The 26,494-nt window shown below is 39.7% G+C and overlaps 3 protein-coding genes across 5 annotated transcripts in view; 1 reads left to right on the forward strand and 2 right to left on the reverse strand.

Moving 5' to 3' along the window:
• Window positions 1-3,537: 3,537 nt before the first annotated feature.
• On the reverse strand, window positions 3,538-5,811 carry LOC133983406 (C-type lectin domain family 10 member A). Its single transcript, XM_062422477.1, has 4 exons — window positions 5,716-5,811; window positions 5,307-5,442; window positions 4,801-5,026; window positions 3,538-3,901 (listed from the first exon to the last, which is right to left on the reverse strand). Exons 1-4 carry the CDS (start codon window positions 5,788-5,790, stop codon window positions 3,538-3,540), a joined length of 801 nt encoding a protein of 266 aa, XP_062278461.1. The 5' UTR covers window positions 5,791-5,811.
• Window positions 5,812-7,514: 1,703 nt separating this feature from the next.
• Window positions 7,515-16,154, forward strand: rxrbb (retinoid x receptor, beta b). 3 transcript variants are annotated; one of them, XM_062421986.1, is made up of 12 exons: window positions 7,515-7,652; window positions 8,881-9,074; window positions 9,886-10,039; window positions 10,283-10,462; window positions 10,878-10,931; window positions 12,335-12,498; window positions 12,681-12,810; window positions 13,647-13,773; window positions 13,892-13,933; window positions 14,050-14,141; window positions 14,247-14,352; window positions 14,484-16,154. In XM_062421986.1, the coding sequence occupies exons 2-12, from the start codon at window positions 8,934-8,936 to the stop codon at window positions 14,629-14,631; spliced, it is 1,338 nt and encodes a 445-aa protein (XP_062277970.1). In that variant the 5' UTR covers window positions 7,515-7,652; window positions 8,881-8,933; the 3' UTR covers window positions 14,632-16,154. The 3 variants fall into 3 exon arrangements, with proteins under 3 accessions (XP_062277970.1, XP_062277972.1, XP_062277971.1); XM_062421987.1 differs by lacking the exon at window positions 7,515-7,652 and adding an exon at window positions 8,104-8,259; XM_062421988.1 differs by lacking the exon at window positions 10,878-10,931.
• Window positions 16,155-18,640: 2,486 nt separating this feature from the next.
• The window catches only part of fhod3b (formin homology 2 domain containing 3b), a 93,356-nt gene continuing 85,502 nt past the window's right edge, over window positions 18,641-26,494 (reverse strand). Inside the window, exons 18-27 of the mRNA XM_062422483.1 lie at window positions 25,461-26,395; window positions 24,970-25,128; window positions 24,080-24,262; window positions 23,168-23,287; window positions 21,972-22,133; window positions 21,631-21,821; window positions 21,280-21,472; window positions 19,380-19,566; window positions 19,041-19,202; window positions 18,641-18,940 (exon numbers count right to left, since the gene is read on the reverse strand). Coding sequence (XP_062278467.1) covers window positions 18,858-18,940; window positions 19,041-19,202; window positions 19,380-19,566; window positions 21,280-21,472; window positions 21,631-21,821; window positions 21,972-22,133; window positions 23,168-23,287; window positions 24,080-24,262; window positions 24,970-25,128; window positions 25,461-26,395 — 2,375 coding nt within the window. The 3' untranslated portion in view covers window positions 18,641-18,857. The remainder of the gene's footprint in view (window positions 18,941-19,040; window positions 19,203-19,379; window positions 19,567-21,279; window positions 21,473-21,630; window positions 21,822-21,971; window positions 22,134-23,167; window positions 23,288-24,079; window positions 24,263-24,969; window positions 25,129-25,460; window positions 26,396-26,494) is intronic.

A 26,494-nucleotide genomic window follows, 5' to 3' on the forward strand; every position in this document is an offset into this window, starting at 1 on the left:
ATTAAATAATAAATAGTTGTGACATCAACATTCAGCTTAAAAACTGATTTAAAAAAATTGTCTCATGTTAAGATACAATAAAGCAAACTCAGTTATACACAATAGAAATGGGTAAGTCACAATCCTACATATCCAACGAAAGATTTGGCACACGGAAGAAACATCTCTGTCAGCCTCCATTTAATTTAGCCAACCACAAGCCATGTGGCCTTTTGCTAGATCATATACTCATCCATCACTAATCTTTTTCTCCCTACATAACAGGAGATACAATTTTTTAACTTTTTCACATTTATCTATTGAACAAACTAGATAAGCAACTAACCCACACGTTCATGATCTCAGACAATCTGATACACACACACCTAAAACAAATTAAACAGTTTGCAAAGCTTTCCACTGTGTATGGAAAATTGAAAATGTCAGCTCAATTTGACTTGATAAAACTGACTTTGAATAGAGAAAAATGACTTTGAATAGAGAAAACTGACTTTGAATAGAGAAAACCTCATTTTAATCACACTCATTTTCAAATCACTGTATTCAAATTAAAATTGTTCCTTACAGATGTCAATATTAATCACTTTAAGTGTTAAAAATAACTTTGAGAGTTAAAAATCCAGTATGTTCCCCGCAGAGACAAACTTTTTTATAATGATTGAAACACAGTCTCTCCTTAGTACACAAGCTCATATCACATGTTTCCTGTGTTGATCTCTGCAGTAAGAGGTTAAAGGAAGTAAATGAGAGTCTGGTGCATGATGTCCATCCACAACTCCTGGATGTGGAGAAGTAATACAAGAATTGCGTTTGGACAATCAACACCAGACTCCCTGTCATACGTGGGATGAATAGCAATAGTATCTCTTATTCCAGGGAGCAAGAGCTGCAATAAGAAAATGAATGAGTTGTCAAATCAAAACAAATACAAAATCTGCATCATAAAATGTACTCAAATCTTCTCAAAGCTTCGATTCAAGCCTTTGCTGTTGGTTAGGAGAGTGTAAAATGAATTACATGTCAAAAAAAGCAGACTATACACCAAGAGTAGTGGTTTCTTAATCCAGATTTTAAGTAACCCACGTTCCAAAGGTTTTTACCCCTGAGTCCTCTATTAAATATATTGTTACTCTAACAATTGATTTCACTCCTTGTTTATAAACTGACTCTTTAGAAAAATAATCTTGTACTAACAAGTGAACAAATAAAGTATTTTAATACTTACATCATGCACCATCAATAATACAGTGATAATAGTCCAAGATAAGCAACTATTAATCATGTGTCCCCGTGCATATTCAATATTAAACTCTTGTTCTCTCTTACAAGTCCACCCTGCGTCCGTCCTCAACCGCTGCTTGTTCAGTTTGTCTGTTCATGTCCCCCTCTCTGTCTCTTCCCCTCTATCCATCTCATTACATGCAGGAGTGGGGTTACCTAAGAGACTAGGCCTCAATGGAGAAAATCTCTTTTTCTACAATTAACTGTGAAAGTGTCAGAAGGAAAAGAAGGGAGGGATCTACGGAGGGGTGCAGACTCAGAGAAGAAAAGGAGAGAGGGGATGACAGAAGTGCGCATGGCAGGTAGAGAGATGTAAAGTTACAAGCTAGTATTTGCACTAATTTTTTAAGTCATTTATAAATTATTTATTTATTATTTATACAATAACATTTTTGGAATAAATACTTGTACTGAAAAGTGTGCTTGCTGACCACACTTATAGATCTGTTTTAGTTTAACGTGCCATCAGACAGCACCATTTAATCCAACTTTATGGTTTAATAATCTATTTCTGCGGCGATATTGAGTGAAGCAAAATACTTTTTATAATAAAAGCCACAGTGAATGATATATTTTTATTCTGTATTTTGGAACTGAAAGGAGTTTAAACACCTCTAATGAACATATATGTTTCAGTTTTGTAGCATCACATACTTGAATTGGGATTAGGCCAAATTAGGTTGCATTACACTGATCCCAGTGAAAGTGAATTATGTCGATCACCATAATTGCTTAAAATGCAGAGGGAGTGACCACTGGGTTACTATGGAGAGATGTACACAAAAGGGTGTGGCGTGGGAATGTCCCCAGGGGTCAGGAGTGAGGGTGAAAGGGTCAGAGGTCAGAGCCAGCTGGACAGCACACAAGAGGAGATGAGGGTGAGAAAAGGAGGCAAGGGGGTAGCCCAGGGACTGACTGACTGGACCCAATGAGACATTAACATTGAACTGATAGGAGGCTCACTGACCAATGCCTATTCAGGGAGAAACTAAGCTATGACACACTCATGTGTAATGGTCCGTGGTAATTGACAAGTGACAAGACCCTTATTGTGGATGCAAAAGCAGTTATCAAAATGCAGCAGTGGATTACAAGCTATACGTATTGGTATTCAGTAGTTATATGGAGTTATTTAATTCTGTCCTGCACACATACCAATAAAAAGGTTATATGTATTATCTTTAAAACTGGATAATATATGTAAGTGTTTAAAAGTATTAAGGTCACTTCCTCCTACACAGATGCCATTAGGAATGTGGGATGCAAACACAAGAACTTTTTTTTTTTTTTTTAATTACATTGTCGTTTAAAGACTTTCTTCAGTATCCACCAAATGTTATAATTTGTTTCTCAAGAGTTGAAACTGACAATCTCATACAGGAATAAACACATATGTTGCAACAAATTTGAATGTTTTTCACATAGTTTCTTCATTTTCTACTTCAAGCAACATCGACTTTAACACATACTAACAGACAATGAGAATCTATTTATACATGTATGTAAAGTCATTTATTTTAGGAAGGGAGTGGAGTTTGTATTGTGTGGTAAAAAGTGAAAAAAGAAGAGTAAAAATATGCAAACACTGAGGATATTACTCCATTTACCACTTCCATGGAACAACAGTAAAGGCAGTTAATTCAGAGTAGCATTTATGTCATACAGTTTGTCATAGAGATCAATAAAATCCAGTTTTGAACATTGACAACATTTTATCATCCGGTTCCCATGGTTATAGATGATCCGTGTACCTCAGGGGTGCAGACAGGAAGGTGAGTGTATGTGTGCTCTGTCCTCCATGTGGCTGCTAGTGAAGGTCAGGTCAGTGAGGGCAGCAGGCAGTCTGGATTGGGGCCATACTCTGGTGGTCTAAAAAGACAATCTTTGGGGCCCAACCCAAGAGGTCAACATGCAAATAGTAACCCCCAAGTGAAAGGCATGGACCAGATCAATCTTCTCACATTACTCTTGCTGCCCATGACTGTGAATATGCACGCCTACACACCACATGAGGTTTTCATATTTAATGAAATTCAGTCTCAACAATAGAGGAGGCAGCTGTATTTCAACAAAGGTAAAAGTGTGATGTCATACGTGAGAGTTAAAATCATCATATCTCTTCTCACAAATTCCACAAGCTTGAAGTTATAGTAGGCTGGTCGAAAACATTGTACTGAATGCAAGACCAATAACTGTACAAGCAAAGCTAGTATAACCAGCACAAATATGCAGTTTTTCCATATATTATCTTCTCCCTTATCCAGCACAGGCATGGCAAATGAAATTCAGTTTTTCTGCCTCAGGCAAGACGACCCATTGCTGCCCCCCAGTGGCCTGAATGGCACCAGTGACCCCACAGTCGTATTTAACCTCAGATCCTTCACCTGGAGCCCAGTTCTGATAACAGCCAGTGGCTGAACTGGTCCAGAACCAAAAGTCAAAGTTACAGGTGTAGCGTAGGCCTAGCCAGACATAGGCTGATGTGGCGTTTCTTGCCTTTTCAGCCACCTTCTTCTGAATGTCTCCAGTTGTAATGTGGACAAGGTCAACATGATGCTCCCTGCAGTAACTCATAGCTTCAAACCATGTCATGTTTTCCTGGATTAATATCAGGTTTCCTGTAGGAGGACAATAGAAAGGAAAATAAAGAACTTATATTTAAATATTTTTTCACAGTGCACATTTTTGTGCAAAATGAACACAGAAATGTTGAAAATACTTTGCACAAAATAACAACAAATGTACCTGAAGTTAAATCTTGATTATTGTCAGGGGGCATTCGAGTTGAAGACTGTGTACTGCTTTGGCTTGAAGTTGTCAGTGTTGTTAAAGCAGAGATTTGTCCAGTAGTTGTGGGTGTTGCATGTGTTGCTGTCATAGTTGACATTTCTGTTGTTGCACTGCTGATCTCAGTAGGGTTCACAAATGGCACAGGATCTGTTGTTGTTCCATTAGTAGTTGTTCCTGTTGGTGTCGTTGTTACTGTTGTTGCTATTGTTGATGTTATTGTTACTGTTGTTGTTGTTGTCAGTTTACTGGCAGTTGTTGCTTCTTTGGGGGTTAAACTACTGGTATTTGGTTCTTGGCTAGAAGTAACCACAGTGAAATGAAATGTTATGACATTGTGAGATGAATTGTGAGGTGTTGTCAGATTAGTTGGCAGTTGAGCTGTTGTGAGGATGTCATGTGTACTTGTCTGATTGGTGGTTGTTACAATTGATTTCTTTGCTGTAACAAAAAATAAATCAATTAATTAAAAAGCCATGAACGGATGACAAAGATAGATGTAGCTCTTTTGTGTGTCACATTGCGTTACACTACATTGGCATATAGCATTAAACACACTCTACACAGTCACTTTGCTGACAGAGAAAGTTTGCGACAACACAAACAATGAACAGCCACTTACCCCCATGACAGACAAAATTGCGTTTGCCAGTGCATTTCAGGTCATTCCACCTCCCGTCTTTGAATATGGCAGCAGTACAATTCTGACCTTTAAGGTAGTTCGGTTGCAATGGTTTCCAGTTGCGGAATGATGAGGTGCTCCCATCAGACCACTTCCATGGATCTCTGAAGAGGCCAATCCACGCAGAATTTGACACTGACACATTTCGTACTGCCTCATTCTCTTCTGATGAGTGTATGCTGACCAGATCAGATAATAAGCCCCTGCAATGACTCTGAGCGTCCCTCCATGATTTGGTTCCAGCAACAAAAATGTGACCACTGGTATCACCATTGCCTGCAAATCCCAAAGTTTGATATTTTTAACATGGAGAACATAATGACCTTTTGGAATTAAAGATTATTTGTGGCACTGGAAATAACTTTGACTACAATATTTTCATTTTACTTACCATGACAAATAAAACTTCGTTTAGCCCCACAGTTGCTTACAAACCAATCACCATGTGTATCCATTGCTGCACATGCATCTTTTTTTTCTTGAGACTCTCCTGCCCTCCATTTAAAAAAATCCTGTTTTTGATTAGGCTTAGACCAGTGCCACATCCACACATCACCAGTCTCCAGTCCTATCCAGGCTCTGGAACTGTTATTTGAAACCAATGTGATTAAATCCTTCATATCTGTTGCATTGTGAACTGTAGCTAAGTCGGTGTACATCTCTTTGCAGTGGCTCTTCGCATCTTGATAGGTCTTTAAAAGAGGAATAAGTTGAAAGTCTGAAGATCCCAGTGTGAGGTAGCAAAATCCTGTCGGATTATAGGTAGTGTCAGTTGCAGCAGTTTGAGTACGTACAACAACAAAAGAACATTTGATTCTGTGGATCATTTCCAACTTTTTCATGCCATTATCTTATACTTCAAATTGTCATCTTCTACACAAATATCCACTACAGTTACACGTTTACACTGTATTATATATTTATAAATTGGATAAAACAAAAACAAGTTACAATAGGAAAAAAACATGGTACAAACCTGAGATGAACAGCAGATAGAGAGTTTGGATCCCTTTTGCCATAATGGATCTGTTTTGAGTCATGATGGCCAAACTGTGATGCAAAAAAAAAAAGAATACTATGTAAAATGTTGTTGAATTGTCTCCAATAAGCAGCTATTAGTCCTGACATTAGTTGCTAGCAGCTGTGAGTAACACAGTGTTTGTTGTAAGAATGCCACTTGGCTTGTTAAGAGACACCTCTTCAGGAGCAACTACAGACAAAGCAGTTTTTCAAGTTTGTTTCTGTCTCTTGTACAGACAGTACAGCACATGGCCTTCTGCTTATTTAAGATGAAATGATATAAACAGCTATGGCCATGAAATACAGCAATTACAAATAGTGAAGTTTATCAAGCTGCCACTATATTAATGATGATTAATGATTTGGGATTGTCAACATGCCGTGCTAAGAAGTAGAGTCTTTAACTAAGTATTTTAGTTAGTGAGGAATGAAAATGAGCATGTCTTGTTTTGCAAATTGTGAAAAAAGGTAAACCACCTTTTTCATGTCCTCCTCTCATGTCCTATAATAAGAATAAACAATATATACTAAATACTAAGCAAGGTAAGAAAGAGACAAGAGATTATTAAAATGAACACATATTTTAATATTTAGTTAATTTAATCATATTGGTCAAAAATAAATATTCAGTTGTCAAATTAAACCACTTAAAAACTGAATAAATAAAACTTAAAACATGTCTGTTAATTTAAATAAAAGGAACTGTGATCCAATGCCGAAAATGTGATTACATATTTGCATATTACATGTAACAAATCTCTTGCAACTCTTTTGACAAGGCTCAATCAAGTTGTCAATCCTGACAGAGTTGTCTGTAATAAATACAATTGAAATGAACTTGGGGCCATCATAGGCTTATAAACATTAGCTCCATTAGAAGCAGTGTTTAGCTTTTATGGCCAATTAATTTGTAAAGCAATTCAATGAAGATTAAACTATTCTATAAATGTTTTTAAATATAAATTGCTGGTCAGTTCTATTGATATGATTAAAACTTTTTCAAGTAATTTAAAACCCTGGAGAACAAGGGAGTTTAAAGTTTAGCTCAAAATATTAAACAAAAATAGAGCAATTTGTTAAATGTTTTAGATAGGTGGAAAAAACACTAACCTGGTGTAAGAACAAGTTCTGTAACACTGTATATGATCCTCCTGCCAAAGACAAAAGCATTCCAGCTCTCTTTCTAGGTGTGGCTGCACAAGAGCGTTGCACAGGTTTGGTCTATTGTTCGATATTAACACCACCCAAATATCACATTCACAAATGATTCAGCCACAATTAATCATTGCTTACTTGGATTGTAGTTCTCTCTTACCTTGCCATAGCCAGCATAATAAAATGTATCAGATGCCCAGGTAGAAAAGTGTTCAAGATGCAGGCAAATTTGTCTAATTTTCCTATAACTTCCCCATATGTTACTTCCTCTTGGATGAATGTGTTAATAACATGGTTTGGTTCAGTGTGCATGCCTGTTTTTTTTGTGAGGTCATATTCTCAATGTCATAATAGTCCAATTGCACAGTGTGCTCTACCAAATCAGTAGTTGTAACTTGCCATCATTTTCAAGCCATGCATGTGTTTTATACGGGTGCAGAGGAAAAACACACTCCGTTAAAATCAACAAAATGAGCTTGATTATAAACTAAATAAAGATGAACATCTACTGCAGGGGTGTCATATGACAGTGCTGGTATGGGTGGTCCCATGAGACATTTTGCCTCAAGGGATACTGCTGGCACTGAGCCATCATGGCCTGTAAACAACAACAGCGTCAAGTTGAAGTAAACTGGATCTGAGTGTCGGCCCTTTAGTCTGCGGCTTGCTTGAGCACGACCAATATATAGACCAATATAAAGACAAAAATGCGTCGATGGTGTGCCTGGTAAGTTATTCCAACCTTCAAAGGACCGTAGTCTATTTTTTATTAACATCTGCTCCTTCACACTCACCAACCCGAACCGTGCACTGGAGCTAATGTTAGCTATGTTGGCTAAGTTAGCCGTAAGCTTATCTTCGCTAAGCAGATATCATTGTGCTACTAGTGCGCATATGTTGTATTTGGTTTATTAATGTCGGACGTAAAAGCTGGGTATTTGATATTTAGTAGTATGTATTTAAGTAATACATGAATAAATCACAATTGCCCAACGTTACAGGATGCAGTATTAGCCAGACGAATGGCCACTGAAGCTAATGTTAGCTCGTAGCCAGATAGCTTGGAGCGCAGCTAACTGGCTAACGTAGTGATACGTGTTATGAGGAGTAATGCGCTGCACTATTAGTACTTTAATTACACAATAATTGGCACCAGCGCCTCGGTTTTTCGGTTAGGGTTTTAAATACAGTAATAACGGGATAACTTAATGTTAAGATTAAGGTTGCTGCGTATCGTTAGCAGTATTTAACTAGCAAACGTGTAACTCAGCGGTAAGCTTCAGACCTGCGTTACTACGATGCCAACAGGAGCCAGCTAAAAAACACTGACTAATGTAAGCAAATTGTATTATATTGAGTGGTTTGCTTAGCGTAAACGAAGATTGACGGTCACTTTAAAGGTTGTATTTCCATATTTCCTTAGTTGTTAAAAGTGATTTTGGGGGAATCACTGAAAACAAATTGAATGTTGGGGTTTTGATTTAAGCTAACTTTGTGTCTGAACGGTGTGGTTTTATCATTTTTTTAAGCCATCAAATTACTCTTTGTCTGCGGTGATTAGTGTTAGTTTAACGCAGGTCAGGTATTAGTTCAGCGATAGGTTAGCGGGTAACTTGGGTAACTTGGCTAACGTTATGTGTTGGGAGATTTCATTTGCTTCAGTTTACATGCACAGACGACCAAATGCTATTTCTACCTCATGTGTTGCTTCCATTTGGCGTTTTGGCTGCATTTAATCCCATAATACCCGGGGGACTATCTTTTTTAGTTTATGATGGGTTGGCTCATTAACATTAATGACTCTCCCTTCTTGATTATTAGTTGCTTCAGCTAACAAACACTGCCAACTCAGTTTGAATCTTAGAAGAAACACAGACAGATTCAAGAAACCAACCCCAAACCAAACCAAACCAAAGCATGTCATTACTAATGATATCCTTTTGTGTCACTCTCAGATTGATATCCTTCAGGCGGGACATCATCCTCTCCATTGGGTAGTTTGCTAGCCATGTCCTCACAGCATCCCAACAGCTCAGCCTCCAACAGCCCCACCAACATCTTGGGTTCTCCTTTCTCCGTCATCAGCCCCTCACTTAACTCCCCAGTGGTCTCACCCTCTCTTGGATTTGGACCCATCAGCAACAGTCAGGTAATTGACACCCCATTTGAGCGAATGAATAAACAATGCAGAGACATCAATTACATTTTGAACTGTACTCTAATTCATTGGTTCGCACAGTGGGGTGCTTTAAGGGGTTCCAGGGGGTCCCCAGCAAAAAAGGGGGATCATTATAATAACAATAATCTTTAATTATATGGCATATTGCAATATTTACTATAATTTCACCCATAAGTAAAATAGTGACGGAATGTATGACTATTTTGGGTATCTGTAATAAAACATCTATAAGTAAAAATCTTACCAAATGGGGGTCCATAGTCTAATTCACTTCACTTTTTCCTTGATGTGAAAAAGTTTGAGTACCACTGCTCTAATTACACTGTTCTGGAAATGTTTAGTAGCACTTGGCAGATGTTAATGGGCATATGGAATTAAAATGGTCGGTGGAAAATGATGACAGTTGTTATTGGCAAGTTTTAAGACAGGATTTTTTTATACATTTTAATGACTTAACTTGTTGAGGTGATTTGCAGGAAAGAAATTGGAACAATTTTGTATGGCAGAAGATCTTGTGGCATAGCTTGGGTTACCTAAAAATCTAGATAATATGATCATTTAGACGGTAATACTGGTTGCCAAAAGACTTTGCATGCACACTACATGCTGTTAATAATTGTATCGCATAAGGCGACTAATTTGTCAAACTAACAAAAATGCGTGTTGTAGTATTTGAACATTGTATGTAATAAACCTTTCTCTGTCATTTTGTATTTTATGTCAAATGTTATCTGGGCTGGCAGTGTTTTAAATATTTCATTTGGTTACACTGTATATCCAGATCACTTCTTCAGCGCCCATATCAGGGATGCACTCGATCAGCAGCTCAGAGGATATCAAACCTCCGTTTGGCCTGAGGCCCATGCCAGCTCACAGTCCTGGAATAATGTTGTCTCAGAAACGCATGTGTGTCATCTGTGGAGACCGCTCTTCTGGTGAGTGAATGCTTTGAGAGAAGGATTAGCAGAAGTGAAACATCAGCTGGAGAGTGTTTAAGTTATGGTGATTTTAGTGTGGATAATCCTATACTGTCAGATGTATGTGGCTGTGTTTCCTCAACATGTTAACAAAATGATTCACAGTCATTGTTGTTAGTAGAAATGCTGCTTTCACTGTAATTTCACACTCGATCTGATGTCCCCATGAGCCCCTAACTTTTTCATTTGTGTAACTCACAGGCAAGCACTACGGAGTGTACAGCTGTGAGGGTTGCAAAGGTTTCTTCAAACGAACTGTACGCAAAGACCTGAGCTATACCTGCAGGGATAACAAAGAGTGCCTGGTTGACAAGCGCCAGCGCAATCGCTGCCAGTACTGCCGCTACCAGAAGTGCCTGGCCATGGGCATGAAGAGGGAAGGTATGCAAGGAGCAGCGTCGTTTTGAAGCTTTTAGTTCATATTGAGAGCCTATTTGGCTCATGGAGGTTTAGGAGCTTTCTTTTATTGTAAATTGTCTCAAAACTTTACACTCAACAATGTATTAAATGGGTGCCGTACATTAGACTTCACCACAGGCAAGAGTTGAATTATATATTTAGAACAATTTGCAACAGATTAGATGTCTTAAATAGATAAATTATGCCAAAGGTTTTTAATTAATTTGAGTAAGTACGACGGGATTAGTTAGTTTTTGTGGCAGGTGAGGGTGGATGTTAAACTAGAATTTAAAAATGGGTTGAGACTGGTGAATTGGGGTCGGTTTATATAACTAACCCCCTCTCCATCTCTTCCCTTCATTTTCTCTTATTCTACCCTTTCTCCATCTTTCAATAGTGATCAAACATGTAAGGTGGATAAAAGAAGATGGAAAAGATGAGGGATGGATGAGTATGACATTGAAATTTTAAAGATACTGTATTGTAATGTTGCGTAGAGAATTAGCCTGTTGTGTTGAACATGCATAGATTGATAACTGGGGGGTTATTGTGTGGTAAGTAGACTGGGCCGAGAATAGGATCCACCCAGAAATGTTTAACTGTGGCATTGAGTTTGAGAGCGAGGGCTGCTGTGGCGTATTGCCTTGTGATCAGGGTGGGAAATTAGCACCAGCCACCAGCCAAAAGATGGTAAAGTATTAAAGTGACACAAAACAATGATTTACTTTTGAGTGGCTGGTAGATGTTCATATTTAGAAACGTTAATTTCCTTCCCTGCTTGTGATGATGAGCCGCTTCATAAAATCCTGCAAGTTGTGTGTGGTTAAACCGGCAAAAAATATAATGAACCACATTCAAAAGAAGGTCATTTTTAGGTATCTTGAATAACAACTGTCTACTGTATATGAACTTTTAGAGATGACTTTACTAAATCTGTGCAGCTCTAATTTTGGCTGCTAATTTAGGAGCATTTTCACTCTCCTGCACCCCTAATTAAAACACCTTCCAATCTCTCTTTCTTAAGGCTGCCCTTTTTGTCAGTTTCTAATCTACCAGTTTATTACAGTGTCACTATTTTCCAAGATTTTCTGACAATTCTGATTTTTTTCCCACCAATTAAAGGACAGTCAGAATCTTCTTGAGTTGAAGTAGACATCTTACATTCACTTTTGTCACGGATATAAAATTCTAACAAACTTCACATGATAGCCTCGAAACTCAGTTGTCCTCATGGTGAACTGTAATCCCGAGGATAGCACCACACTGGTATAATACTGCTATTTTGGGGGTGGGGGGGTGGGAAATATAACTGCTTTCTTAGATGCATTGTGATTGTCTTTTAATAGTGTGATATTAAACATTTAGCTAATGCATGTGAGCTACCTTGAGGGCATCGGAGCATGCTGATAACAAACTCACGCATGTAACCTCAACCTGGTAGTCGCTGTACTTCTGTTGATAATAGAAGTAAATTCAGCTGACTTTGTGATGATGGATGTTTATTATTATGCTGTTTTGAATGTACTGTAAGAAAAAATCTGCAAACATTTGAGAAGCACAAAGATGCATTGAGAAACATAATTGTTCAAATTTCATTTCAATTAAAAAACATTCTCAGTCGTACATTTTAGTGATAATTGACAGCAATCAACTGGAAGCAACATTTGAAATGTGTTTTTTGCTATTGCTAACAGGGCTTCTCAATGCAGCAGAAACACTGCACAGAGGCAGAACATTTAGCATAATATCACTATTTAACCCATAATTTCATCTGTTCACCCGTTCCCCCTCGAACAGTCTGTTCTTCCTCCAGTATTAACCTTCCTGTCATTCCTTCTGTGTTGTCTGGTGCAGCGGTCCAGGAGGAGCGCCAGAGGAACCGAGAGCGTGAAGGAGAGCTAGAGTTCAGCGTCGGAGTTAACGAGGAGATGCCAGTGGAGAAGATCTTGGAGGCCGAGACTGCTGTGGAGCAGAAGACTGAGCTTCACTCCTCTGACGGAGGCTCTGTAGGCAACTCTGTGAGTAGTAGGAACACTGTGATCAATAGATTTTGTAACTTTGTCAGTCTAGTGTTGTTGTTTTTCTTTTTTTAGCATAAACTAATTAAGACATGCTATCAAATAGAGTTAGTGTAATTCCTGGAAGTATTTGGTTTGGATGTATCACTACATAATCATGCTGTTGTGTTATTTGATTTCAGCCCCATGATGCGGTTACCAACATTTGTCAGACAGCAGACAAACAGCTGTTTGCCTTGGTGGAGTGGGCAAAGAGAATCCCTCATTTCTCTGAACTGCCCCTCGACGACCAGGTTATCCTTCTGCGTGCAGGTGAGAAAGAAAACCCCCAGCCATGAATGATTTCTATGAAAATCAATGCAGAGAACATTTTATAAGCTGTGGAAGACTGAGATCGGATTGACATGTTTATTAGTGGGGAAACCGAGGCCACAGTGAATGAATGTTGCAATGTTACAAGTAAACATTTCGAAAGAGAGCGGCATGGTCATGGTTTTTCGAATAATGACAGTAATTCATTTACTACATACTGTCAGCAGTTTTATTATGTGGCTGCACCTTTAGATCAACATGTGGATAAAATCTACAAAGCAATTATAATGCAAACATCTGTGAACACTCGAAACCTGCCAGGCAAATAGCCTTAATGTTGATGTTTGTGCATTAATAGACACAATAAAAGATAAAAAAACATTTACTGTAAACTATTGCAAAATGAAATATTTGCAGATGGCAAATAGCAGTGGAAATTATCACATGCTGCAAGTCACAACTTGCATGCTGCCACGTACACACACACAAACACACACACACTTTGTTTTCCAATGGTGCTTTTTTCCTACTCAGCAAGCCCCAAGATACAGCTGAGAATAGTGATATCTGTTTGATAAAGTGCAGTGCAGCGGCACGATGGGACAGAACCCAGTGTAAGTGAATCCCAAAGGGAAATGTAGCTAGCCAGCAGTTAGCTGCTTTCACCACAAAATTAAAAACAAACAAAAATATTGTCAGTTATAGATCTATAAAAGCTTCACTAAAGACTTCACTTTTCACATTTAACAACTTGTCTACGCTACTGTTCTTACTTGCTGTAGTAGTGTCTTATATATGATGATTATTTCAGTGTTGAATTGTGTTTGTTTTATCAGGGTGGAATGAACTCCTCATTGCCTCGTTCTCCCATCGCTCCATCGGTCTGAAGGACGGAGTTCTTCTGGCTTCTGAGCTGCAGCGCGACAATGCACACAGTGCAGGAGTTGGAGCCATTTTTGACAGGTACATCATAACAAGCAGATATTTGCCAGTTAAAAAAATATATAATTTGTTCCTAATTACAGTGCATTTTGTCTGCTTTGTGTAATTTCTGCATAGTAACCAGTTTGATTTAATTCAGGGAGAGTGTACAGAGTGCAGAGGTTGGTGCCATATTTGACAGGTAATTATATTCTTTGTGTATTTATCAGAATTTCTTAGAGTCAAGAAAAAGTCTCATTATGCTGTTTTAATTTTACACATCTCTGAACAGTATTTGTGACAATTGTCATTATTTAGGGTTCTTACTGAGCTCGTCAATAAAATGAGAGATATGCAAATGGACAAGACAGAGCTGGGCTGCCTCCGAGCCATCGTCCTCTTCAACCCAGGTGCCTGACACTGCAAGACGCTGCTGATATCTATAGAAGAAGATGATACGTTTTTATGAAGTCGGTTGTGATCTTGATGTAAATATCTTCTCCATTTTCCTTCAGATGCTAAAGGGCTCTCCAACACCGGTGAGGTGGAGCTCCTTAGAGAAAAGGTCTATGCATCATTGGAAGCCTACTGCAAACAGAAATACCCAGAGCAGCAGGGAAGGTAAATGTCCTCCGCTTTGTTAAGGCTCCTTTTTTCAGTTGCTTTTGTTTTGCAATGTAAAATGTCAGTCTTGAACAAACATCTTTCATAGTGTGTTTATCTCGTTGAAATAAATTATATCCTCTTTGCAGGTTTGCTAAGCTCCTTCTCCGACTGCCAGCACTGCGATCCATTGGCTTGAAGTGTTTGGAGCACCTCTTCTTCTTCAAGCTGATTGGTGACACGCCTATTGACACTTTCCTCATGGAAATGCTTGAAGCTCCCCATCAGTTGTCTTAGATAGGAAATGCGTACTGTGGTTAGGTTTAGATAGCTGAAGTCTGGGAAGCTGGAGTGGGACTGGAGTGGCACTTTAAGTTCTTTGAAGATTTGTCAGTTTGTCTCACTGCTGTCTGGGTTACACTATCTTAGTGCAGCACAGATTTGCTCTTTAGACCAAACCCAAGGCTTGGCATGATCTACAAGCTGGTGCTATACGTTGAAATAACTTCATGAGTAACTATGGTTAAAAAAAAAAGAAGTATTTTTAAAAATGTAAACATTTACATATTTCCCTCACAGGAGCTATAATTTGGGTATACATTTTTATATAAGCTTTTTAGACATCTCAAACATTAAGCTCGATTGTTTATTCAACTGAGCGGTTCCCTAAAACCTATTTTTAAACAGAAGTCAACCTGGATCATGAGCATGCATTTAAGACACAGTCTTCTTTTTATTACTTATAATTCAAGTCAGATCTAAAAGAATATTAATTGTACCAAACATCGTCTGGCAGCTGTGCCCAACAACAGCCCAGAGTGAACTTGTATCCATTGCAGAAGATATCTTAACAGTGACCCGGTGTAGAAGACGAGTCAGTGGGTGAAACTGTCAGGTCCGACTTGTCTGTGTGGACGGAGGATCAGCTTTATGTGTCTGGTAGTATACAGTTAGTGTTGTTTACTTCTTTGCCATTTTATAAAATCGAATCACTTTGTGGTTAACGATTAGACTGCACTGCACACTCGCTATGTACTATTTCTAAAACCTACTTTTAACAAACGCCCAGCCACTGAATGGTCGGGCGTTTGGTGTTTGGTGCTATTTCAGAGATAATTAGAATTATTGGTGCAGATGCACACCAAACCACAAACCTAAGAAAATATGCAAAAATGAAAATCCCTTTGTTAATCTTTGTTAAAAAAAATGTAGCAATATAAAATGTAAAACTGCAGCAATATAAAATGTTAACTGCATAAGAGCTTTCTGCCTGTCAGTCATTCAGGGGTTTTACAAAGTAAATCATGTCTGGTGGAAAGGGAATACTCCATTTTGTAATTTATCTATACAATTCAAAGGTACTGTGCAAAGCAATTGTTCAGGGAAAATGTATATTGATAAATTTGAATTATGATCAGGAGATACAAATTATATAATTCTTAATATGTGCCCTTGTTTTTAGTTTTCAGCTAGTATTAAGCAGAACGTGTCTTGGGTTGCACTGGATTTGCTGACAGTGTTTCAGCTGATTTTTTTTTAATGCTTTTTTTTGTATTTCCTACCTTTCCTCCCTTTTTTAGGTAGCTGTCTTGTTCATTGTAATGTCTCTGCAATTTATTAAAAGCAAATCATAATCACATTTAGATCCATAACACCTGTGGACATAGGAATTTTAAACAAGACCAAATGAGGTCTGTATAATGGCCATGTGTAAACACCAGATGAGCTGTATCGACATCGACCTCAAAATGCTCTTGATGAACATAAAGTGACTTGAAGCATGGGTTGTGTGGACTAAAAAAATAAACGGGGCTTAAGTTTTTTTGTTTGCCTTTTTTGCTTTTCCGAAAGTGTTTGATGTGACGCTTATTCCCCCTCCCAGAAACGCAATACAAACAGTAGTCCACATGCATTTTTATGAGCCTTTTTATTGTAGTTACATAGTTTTTGCTGTGGGCATAGACGCAATAGAAGCCTTGGTTGTATAGCACTTGTGTCCAATTTCCACAGTGATGTTATGGCACAGGCAGCAATGTGTGTATGTGTGTGTGTTTTCGGCTAATATTAAATTAAAAGAAGAAAAACGTTGAGTGCAATGAAATCAAAAGGCTTCTAAAGAATTCCACAGGACTCGCTGGTAAAAATGTGACCACTGCGTGTTTTCACCACATTTGTTCACTGAACAGTACATGAAGTAAAAAGATTTAATAACACGCACACACAAACAAACCCTACAGCTCTGAGAATCCAAAAGTGAACTTGCCGTTGTATCGAGCAGAAGTGACACCTTTTTAAACCATGCATGGCTTGGTTTGCTTAAATTATATTTTAGAATAATACTGCTTTTAGTCTATAATACACTATTCTACACATGGAGCAAAACAAAAACAGAAGAACATAAAAGGACATTGTCATGACATGTACATCATTTTACAGCATTCCCCTATATTACTTTACACATCTATTCTGTCTTGTGTTTGATAAAAACAGTACAATCTGGGAAAACAATGAGCTCCTCCCCTGTAACTTCAGTTTTACTTTTTCTTCAGCTAGAAGTTGCATGCTACACATTGAATCTAAGGTGCTGAATAGTTTTCAGTAAATTCTAGGAAAAAAAACAAAAAAGTACTGCTGGTGATGTTTTATGAAGCTTTATCATGATATTGCGCTAGATTCTTGTTTCTCTCCATGGCTATGTTTCCATCACAGTGAAAATTTGTGAGTGGATAGATTTACTTTGCAACTAGCGAGCCGTGATATAAACTGAAAGTATGCATGTTGTAAATTTAGCTACTGTCATTCCAAATTAACTAATAGCACAGCTCAGACTCAGAAATAGTAAAAAAAAACAAAAACATAACAGGCCTATGTAATCAAAAAATTCAACCGCGGGTTCCTTCTCATTCACTTCAATACAGATTTACATGTTTAAATTAATGAGATTTTATGTGCGACCATGTTACTAATAATCAAGTAACCCCTGATGTTCACATTCAAAGTTAAAGAAAGGAGGTCTCCTGCAAACCAAGATCTCCAGTGATGCCAGTTGAGCTACACATTGATTTGGCCTGGCCCTTTTTAAAAATATTTCAAGATCTTGACTCGAGTGGAACAACGCATGTCCATGTTCTACAGTAAGGCAACAGGATACAGCTAATGTGCATAACCAATCCTCAAATTGTCATAAATACTTTAAAGCTATCTCCAACTATTTGATCTGAGACGTAACATGAAAGAAAAAAGTTTTTGTCAGGACAAGTTTAAAAACACTGGTTAAAAATAAATCACAGCTCGTGAATGACTCAACATATTCTCGTTCCGCACAGACTGCACATCTGCTGTAGTAACATTTTCTTGATACATGTCCCTGAAAACGTCTTAATAAATAACTGTCTCTGAAAGGCACTCTGAAATGTGCAGCTCATAGTTTCTACAAAATAAAGACCTAACGAAATGATGACAGCTCACCTAGTAACATTGCGCCTGCTTTTCTCTGTTCGATCCGTGCTGCTCAGACAGTGATCTGCATCAGTGAGAACAGGTTACATAATGCAATGCGTCTATATTTGTTGAAGCTACGAACGTGAGCATGATGAGCATTACTCTGAATCTAGTGGTATCACCAGTCTTACCCACAGTAACTGAACTGTAGTTAATCATCTGCACTGTTTCTGCTCTTGTAATTTCCTTCTTTTTCAGTAAAATCACAGAAGTTTTGACAAAGCTTTAGTTGCACATACTTGATGAAACTCTTTGATTAGACATCATGAAAACAACTGTGCTACTATTGGACTGCTGGTTGAACTGTTAGAGTATATCTTCGGATTCAGATGTCAGAGTGGTTCATCAGTGTCAAGGATTTCACATTCCATTGATACCCAACTTTTACATCCAGTGCACTTGTTCCTTATTTGAGCACCTTGAGCAAAATGACTAGAAACACAAAACTACCACAGTAGTATATTACAGAATAACCCTCTGCACGCGGACATCTACTCAATAGATGAAAAGTCTTTGAATTTGTCACTAAAGCTGCAGGTCTGACACTAAACCCGAGCACACAGTTAGTGGGGAGTTTAGTGTCTGTCTCAGGCTCTGTGTCGCACACCTTTCAGGCGTCTGGATTCAGTCAAGGCCATGGAGATCAAAGCGTATGCACTGCCAACTCTTTTGATGCCTTCGGCCTTAAAAAAAACACACTTTTGCTCGGGGTGTTTGTATGCGATGTCAAAGGATGATTGTGATTTAGCCTCATGAGTGCAGATCATCGATGTATATCCATTAACAACAAAGCTCAGTGGTTTGAATGCAGCGCTCTGCTTGTGAATGAAATCTCGTTCAGCCTTATATTCACTCTCCTCAGGAAGCACTTGTGTCAAGCCTGTGTAAACCAAATGCATAAAGATGAGATCAACTCATCAAAGCTGGGGGGATTTTAGCGCCAAGCCAGATGGGTGAAGGCAGTGGAGGGGCAGTGAAAGGGCTTCCAGACGTCTTAATGTCCGACGGGATCCAGGTCCAACTCACACCTGCATCTCTGAACCGCTGGACAAGCCGAGTGCGTTGGCCTCCTCTGTCGTCAAACCATTCTTCAGTGTCCTTCTCACTATATGGCAAGAAAAAAACAAGACAAACATATCATTACTGAGTTTGCACATGCAGCATGAATGACTTATGTCACTTGTCAAACGCTTCATGTAACTCACATGATTTTCGGTTGGCTCGGGAGCGCCTCCTCTCTCGAGGCTGCGTCCGTTGGCTGGGCCCCTGAGTGGCTGACCTAACAATTCTCTCCATGATCTCATCAGCTGTATCATCTGTGCAGTTCACTGGGTCGTCACTGGCATTGTACCATGGGGGGACGCGCCCTGAAACAAACAGACAGAGCAGATCAGAAAACAGCAGGCTAATAAGGAAGCTTGTGGGATATGAGAGAATGCTCCACATCAGCTAATAAATGGACCTTGAAGTGACTGTGGAAAACAAATCCCATGGTTCTGGGTATATGTAACATGTATACAGTATAATGTGTTGATGAGGCTGACCTCTGGCGCTGCTGGCTCTGGTTCGTGTTCGTAGGCCCGGCACTGTTGACACTCCGCTCTCTCCGCACTGCAAGCTGCTCTTTAGCACGGCCTTCATGTTCTCGTGTTCCGCTGCAGCTTCAGCGTACTGGATACCCTGAGGCTGGCTCTCTTGTGCGTCTGGCGGGGCACTGCCAAATTTACCACTCTGTAGATAAGAGGGGAACACACGATTATGATAGCTGACATTTTATTAGCAGGAGATTGTGAGAATCTGGCCATGCTCTGGTCATACTGGTTAATCTTTGCTATGACGCAGCACTTTCCAGCCTAAAATAAGAACAGTTAATCATTTCAGTCACAAGTTCCACATTTGAAGCATTGTTTATTCTGTAAGTCCACAATGAGGCAACAATGTCCCTTTTCTCCATGACTGTACCTTGCAACAATGCAGACATGCAAGTGTGAGCTACGTATGTTGGACATATGAACCTCGTTCAGGTTCAAAAGTCAAACTGTGAGTCCTCCTGAGATCTATTAATCTAAACCAGGAAGTAGCCGTTACTCCTTCCAGTGAAATTCACTCAACACTCCCGCAGACAGCATGCAAACACCTCGCTGTCATCGCTGTCAAGCTTCCTCATTCATGTGAGGTCACACACACACAGAACCCGTCTATCTGACTAATGACACGTCCTTTGTTAATTCACATACTATAAATACACCAGTTATTGTTCAGAGTTACAACAGAGTCTGTTTGAATGTTAGTCACCAGGTTTACATGCACCTGACTGCACACAAAGTCACCTCCTACCTCACTGTCATTGTCATCCTCACTCTACAGAGAGGAGGAAAATGGACAAAAAAAAATGCTGTCAAGTATGTGATTAGAGCATCTGTTATCAAGTGGAAACTTATTATAAACAACATGTAACCACGAGTTTTCTAATTGGTTTCACAAACCCAGAGGTTGTAGCTTTTTTCTCAAACCATAAAGACACACCAAATCCTTAATTTGTACTGTAAACACTAAAGGAATAGTTCAACACTTTAATGACAGAGTTAGATGAGAAGACCGATACAACTCTCATGTTTGTACAGTAAATATGAAGCTGGAGCCAGCAGAGAGTTAGCTTAGCCTCGCATAAAGACTGAAAAAAGGGGGAAACAGCAAGCCTGGATCTAACCAGTTGCAGTGTCATATTGAATAGAGAGATGATAGAGAGTAAAATCAGTCTTCTCATCTAACTCTCAGCCAGAAAGCAAAAAAGAAGTTCCAAAAATGTCAAACTGTTCCTTTGAACTTCAAAATTGCTATGAGATTTGTGTCCCCTATCACCAATATATATGTATGATAGCATTAAAAACATTGCAAATGGATGTAAGCGACAGAAGAAAAGAGCGTATTTGACTGAACATCTTTATAAGAGCGTGGTTGAGGTGTGGGCCTTGTTATTTCTCCTTTAGGAACATCCAAAGGTTTGAATTTTCACACAGTGATTGAATTAGGGTCCCTTTGAAGAGAGAGGGGCCCCTGCCAAGGCTCGCTGTGGAGTCCACTCTGAGCAGCCGACTCCTCAGGGTTTAAGGGATTTTAATCATGCAGGGAGGTGTTTGCTCTGGCCTTTCTTAGCCTGCTGCAGCTACAGAATGGGATACACTGAAAACAACTCACTGATTGTTGTTACAGTAACCTATACATATGAAGGCAGAGGAACTATGCTGATGTCATCACAAATGTATGCCGTGTCTGTCCGAAATGGCTGCATTTGGCACTCTAACCAGATTATGAATATAACCAGCATCTGGGGATTGTTCATATTGTTTCATAAAATTGAGAAAGTACAAACCAAACAAAGACGAGGGTCAGGAAATGGAGAAAGTGTACATGTGACCCTTGCTTGTGGTGAAGACCACTTACATCTGTTATCATTTTTCCCCTGGTCTTGTTCCTCTCACGGTGGTTGGCCCTCTTCTGTTTCTGTTGTAGCACGCGCTCTCGTGTTGTGCGATACTCCAGGGCAAATTCACTCAGGATCTTGCTAAAGCGATGAATGCTGACCTCACGTACTGCATATATCGGATGGCCCAGGAACAGCAGAAAGGCATGAAACCTGCAGATGTGTAATGAAAAAATCCCTCAACAGTCATGAAAATACACAAAAAAATGGCAGAAAATGACACTGAAACAGTAGCAAATAAAGTGATGTATTTACTCTTGAATAATGCAAGGAAATTGTTAAACCAAGCTAATATGCACTCATGCACATACCTGTTGAGTATTCTTCGATGTACAATCTTCAGAATAATAATTCTCTCTGCACAGTCTTTTAGGAAGTCTGACATTTTTTGTTTCAATGCTGGTTTCATCTCATGTTTGGCAATGACTTTGAGGTGATCCCATGATGCTTTGCACCTTCGCTCCATCTGTGCCAGATTGTCTTGAAGCTGGTCAAAGTCCACCTGACAACAAAACAATGGTCCGTGACTTTCTACGATGGATATGACTCATGACATTTGCAACTAATGCTACTGGAAATTAGTTCAAAAGCAAAAAACTGATACTGTGCAGAAATAGCTTAATAAGTTTTTAAAATAGTGAATAATTCAAACTTTTGTCAAGCGGGTGACAGCTCCTATCTCTGAGTAAAGGTCAGTGCTGTCTGGGAACTTCTCGACCACAATGGCGCAGGCGTGGTGCAGCAGCGACTGCTTGTGAACTGTGTCCTTCACCTCTGGGACTTTCTCCAAGTAACCCAGCTCAAAGCCTTTAGCCTGCAGAGAGAGAGAGAGAGAGAGTGAGAGAGAGAGAGAGAGAGACACACACACACACACACACACACACACACACACACACACACACACACACACACACACACACACACACACAGAAAGAGGGACAGAAACAACTGTCTGAAATTAACAATCAAGAGACCCGACTAGAGGACCAAATTGCAGTAAATTTCCTTTCTGGCACAGTCAGAAAAAGGGTCTCAATGGAGTGCGCCGAGTAGATACTTAGATTCATTAGGCTGTGATTATCAGAAACCACAATCTACTTCAGACCCGACCGATTGTTCTGCTCTCACCACAGCAGAGCTAAAAAAGCCAGAACATATCATGAAAGACATAATCCTAACAGGATCTCCCTTGTTCTTCTGCCAGTTTTAAATGGCTTACTGCAAAATATAAATGCAGCCATTATTTACGGGAACTACTTGTTTTGATGTTGATGACTTATGTTTCCCTTTTGCATGTTTGGCTCCCGCAAGGTTCAGACACACACACACACACACACACACACACACACACACACACACACACACACACACACACACACACAAACACACACACACACACACACAGTCATTCATAGATATAACACATCGATGCATGCGCACACAGGCACACGCAAGGCCACAGAAACCTTCATCACAAAGCGAGACAAAAAGAAAAAAAAGTAGTCTGAGACACAGATGCAAATTCCACACAACCGTGCACCGACTTCCAGAAAACACAATCACAATCTGCCTCCCTTTTTCTTTTCAGACAGACAGAGCCAGGTTCAGCACAGGCCTGCACAAGCTTTTTTACTGTAGAAGGACAGTGTCCGGTGCAGACAGTCAGGCAGCACACAGCACATTCTTTTACACACAGAGAGTCCACTGTTATCCTTGCCAAATAAATATGTTGTCGGGGGAGTTGGGGGAGGAGGAGGAGCACGGGAGGAAGTGAGTTTAAGACATAGAGGGAGAGAATGTGAAAAAAAGGGGAACCTCTTAGTTGTATGTGTCTTCAGTTTTACTTACGGTTGTGCCGTTGAGGAAGTTGCCGATGGTCAGCAACGTGGTCAAGATATAGCGGAGTGTTTTGTTTTTCTCTAACTGGTCCATCCCTTCTTTTAGATCCTGAAGAGGCTCCGCCACCTCCTAAAACAGCATAAAAAGACACACATTATCTATATTTGCTGTAGTCTGCTTATTTTTCCCTTGATAGGGATATGCATTAAATTGATGAAAATGTAAAAACTTTAAAGGCATAGTACATAATAATGAGAAGATTGATACCACTCTCACATCTGTATGTTAAATATGAAGCTACAGCTAGCATCTGTTAGCTTAGCTTAAAGACCAGAAACAGTGAAACAGCTAGCCTGGCTTTGTCCAAAGTCACTGCGCCACTTCAGAAATAGCCCCAGTTAGTGTTTACACAAATGAGACATAATGTGTTAATTAGCAAGCTTTTTTGCCTTTGGAGTTGTTCTCCCTGTTTCCAGCCTTGATATTTACTTCCAAGCTTCATATTTACTGTAAAGACGTCAGAGTGACAGTCTTCTTAACTCTCAGCAAGAGAGTAAATAAGCATACTTTTGAAAATATAAAACTATTCCTTTAATTCATGACAGCATGACTGTAACTTTCAAATCGCAGGAGGCATGTTTATTTAAGGAGAAATGTGTGTCAAAATAACATTGTAAATTAAATATTGTGGTGCTGCAGACATATCCTGGCCTAAACATTACATTCTGCAGACTTAAGAAAACATCTTCGTTTGATACAGATACCTGCAAAAATCACAATGTCTTTCAATGAAAATGAGAATAATGTTGTAAGAATTATCATATCACAATTGTAATATTAGTCAAAATGATCATAAATTAGATATTATTCAAAAAATGTTCAGCCCTAATCTGTATGGACTTCCACAAGGATTTGCCTAACCTTCTCAATAAGCTCGTAGTCCATCTTGAATGCCCACAGCTGCAGGCGAGCAGACAGCTCTGTGATGGAGGAAAGGGTAAGAAGAAACTGCTCAGCGCTACCCAGGGGGATATCAGGGTTGACCAGCTGAGCCTCCTGAATCCTCTGCTTCTCCTCCTCTGTGGGGATCATCGTCAGGATTTTCTGGGGCAGGAATAGAGACAAGAGAGGAGGGGAGGGGAAGGGAAAGTCTTACCAGCTCATTCATCAAGTCAACATATCAAAAGGGTTTCAATGCCTATGAAAAACTTTTATATCATATGTGAGGGAATAAATCATAGACAGGGAGAGGAAAAAAATTGAGTCTGACATTTCCAGCTCTGTTTATCTTAGATGTTTCAAGCTTTCCCACAGACTTGTGTGACATCTGAACTTTCAACCTTGCGTTTGTCGCCTGGCTGAAAATACTTCCAGAGACGAAAGGTGGAGAGGAGTACTCTTTTCCTCAGAGACTCAACTCAAGGAGAAGCTCTGAAAATGACAGGTTATATAATACCAAAGGGATGCAACATTCATCAGTATCTGCTGATGTGTAACCCTTCAAAAACCTACAGTATGGTTTTTAAAAAAGGCCTGAAAATATGCACGTAGAGCTAACTTCTAATCATCACTGTGATTAATTATATGAAAACAGCCAAGCAGCCAGAAAATCATATGATATGTCAACAATGTGGTCAGCCCATGCTGGATAAATATCATTCAAGAAAACCATGTTTACTTTGGACCCTGTGAGCATGAACGGGTTTTATTTGATGGGCCTACAGTAGACAGTATTAACTGTAATAATCCACTGTACAAATTTAGATGTACTGCATGTACACTAAAACAGAATCTCTTTGAAAAATGCTCACCTCAATGCCCTCTTTGTTCAGTGCATACTCATCAAAGTTGAGGATAGCTGTCTTGATGGTGCGAGGAGGGGGTAAAACAGTCAAGCCGATGTTTATTGCGTTGCTTCGTTTGGAGTCCAGGACTATTATTTCTTGTCGTTTGCCATCAACTGCAGCTTTCTATGAGACAATCAAGGGTTAAACTGTGCATATTAGACAACATACACATAAAAAAAGAGTATTAATCATTTTCATTCCTGTATACTAATGTGATCTACTACTTCTATCTAATACTATCATGCTTACTTGCACCCCAGACAACCTCATTTAACCTCACCAGTATTTGGACACTAAACTCACAAAATGATCATTTCATATAAATCTCCCGGTAGCAGGAAGTCCTCAGCTATGGAAGGGAAACCTTAACAAATCAGAGCTGCAAAACTAATCTGGTAATGAAAATTACATTAACACTGCATGGCTCTACTAAGTAGAGTCTGACACCAAGTTACCTTTGTAACAGGAAGCTCCTTGGATTTGGACTCAAACAGCTGCTCCAGCTTGGACGTGTCCAGTTTAATTGGCTCCAGTTTGGACCACAGGGACTCCTTACAGAATTTATGGCTCTTACACTGCCAGTCCACTGGACGCACCTCGTTCCAGAAGAGACGGATGGTCTTCTTCTTCTTCTGAAAGAGAGGTGCCTCCCCTCGATTCAGCTGAGGGGAAGGCGGAGGGATAGGGGCCATGAATGGTGGTGGTGGGGGCATCATCTTGCCAAGGAGGGGAGGAGGCGGAGGGCACCCAAACAGGGGTGGTGGTGGTGGTGGTAGGGGAGCGTTGCATGGGGGAGGAGGAGGTGGTGGTAAAAGATCACCCGACCCCATTATACTGTCTATATCTAAAATGTCCATGTCATCCTCGTCCCTCAGGTCTGTGAAGTCCATTTCTTTGATGCGGAGCTCCCTGGGTGAGGCCATCAGCTGATCCCAGATATAGTCCGACTCTTTCTTTGGGGGTAATGATGGTGATGATGATGGTGAGACAGTGGTTGAAGATGTGTCAGTCTGCTGCTGCTCTTTTGACGCCTCTACCTCAAGAGGAGACGATAGGCCTTTGACCAAATCTCCAAACCTCTCCGCAACTGCTCGGACACTGCCCTGGTTGTCCAGATGCCCCACCTCCATTTTTTTCACATTTTCTTCTCTGGCTTGTCTGTGAGCCTCCAGTGTGGAGATCCTGCTAGCCAGGCTCGCCACAGAAGAGTCACTGACCTCCGTCTCCTTCTCAAATTTACATTTTTCTTTCTCTGTCTCTCCTACTTTCTCTTCATCCTTGCTGGTTGCTTTCTGAGCATAGAGCATGTCCAGCATGAAGCGCTTGCTGTTGAGTATTTTGTTGCACTGGTCATTCACATCTGCGTCTTTAATGCACTGGGTCCATTGGCCTGTTGTTGTGGAAACAATATCGACATACAGTGCCAGTCAAAAATTTGGACACACTTTCTCATTCAAGTGAATGGGAAGTTATGTCCAAACGTTCAACT

This window comes from Scomber scombrus, chromosome 7 (assembly GCF_963691925.1).
Source record: "Scomber scombrus chromosome 7, fScoSco1.1, whole genome shotgun sequence".
Taxonomy (NCBI): Eukaryota; Metazoa; Chordata; class Actinopteri; order Scombriformes; family Scombridae; genus Scomber; species Scomber scombrus.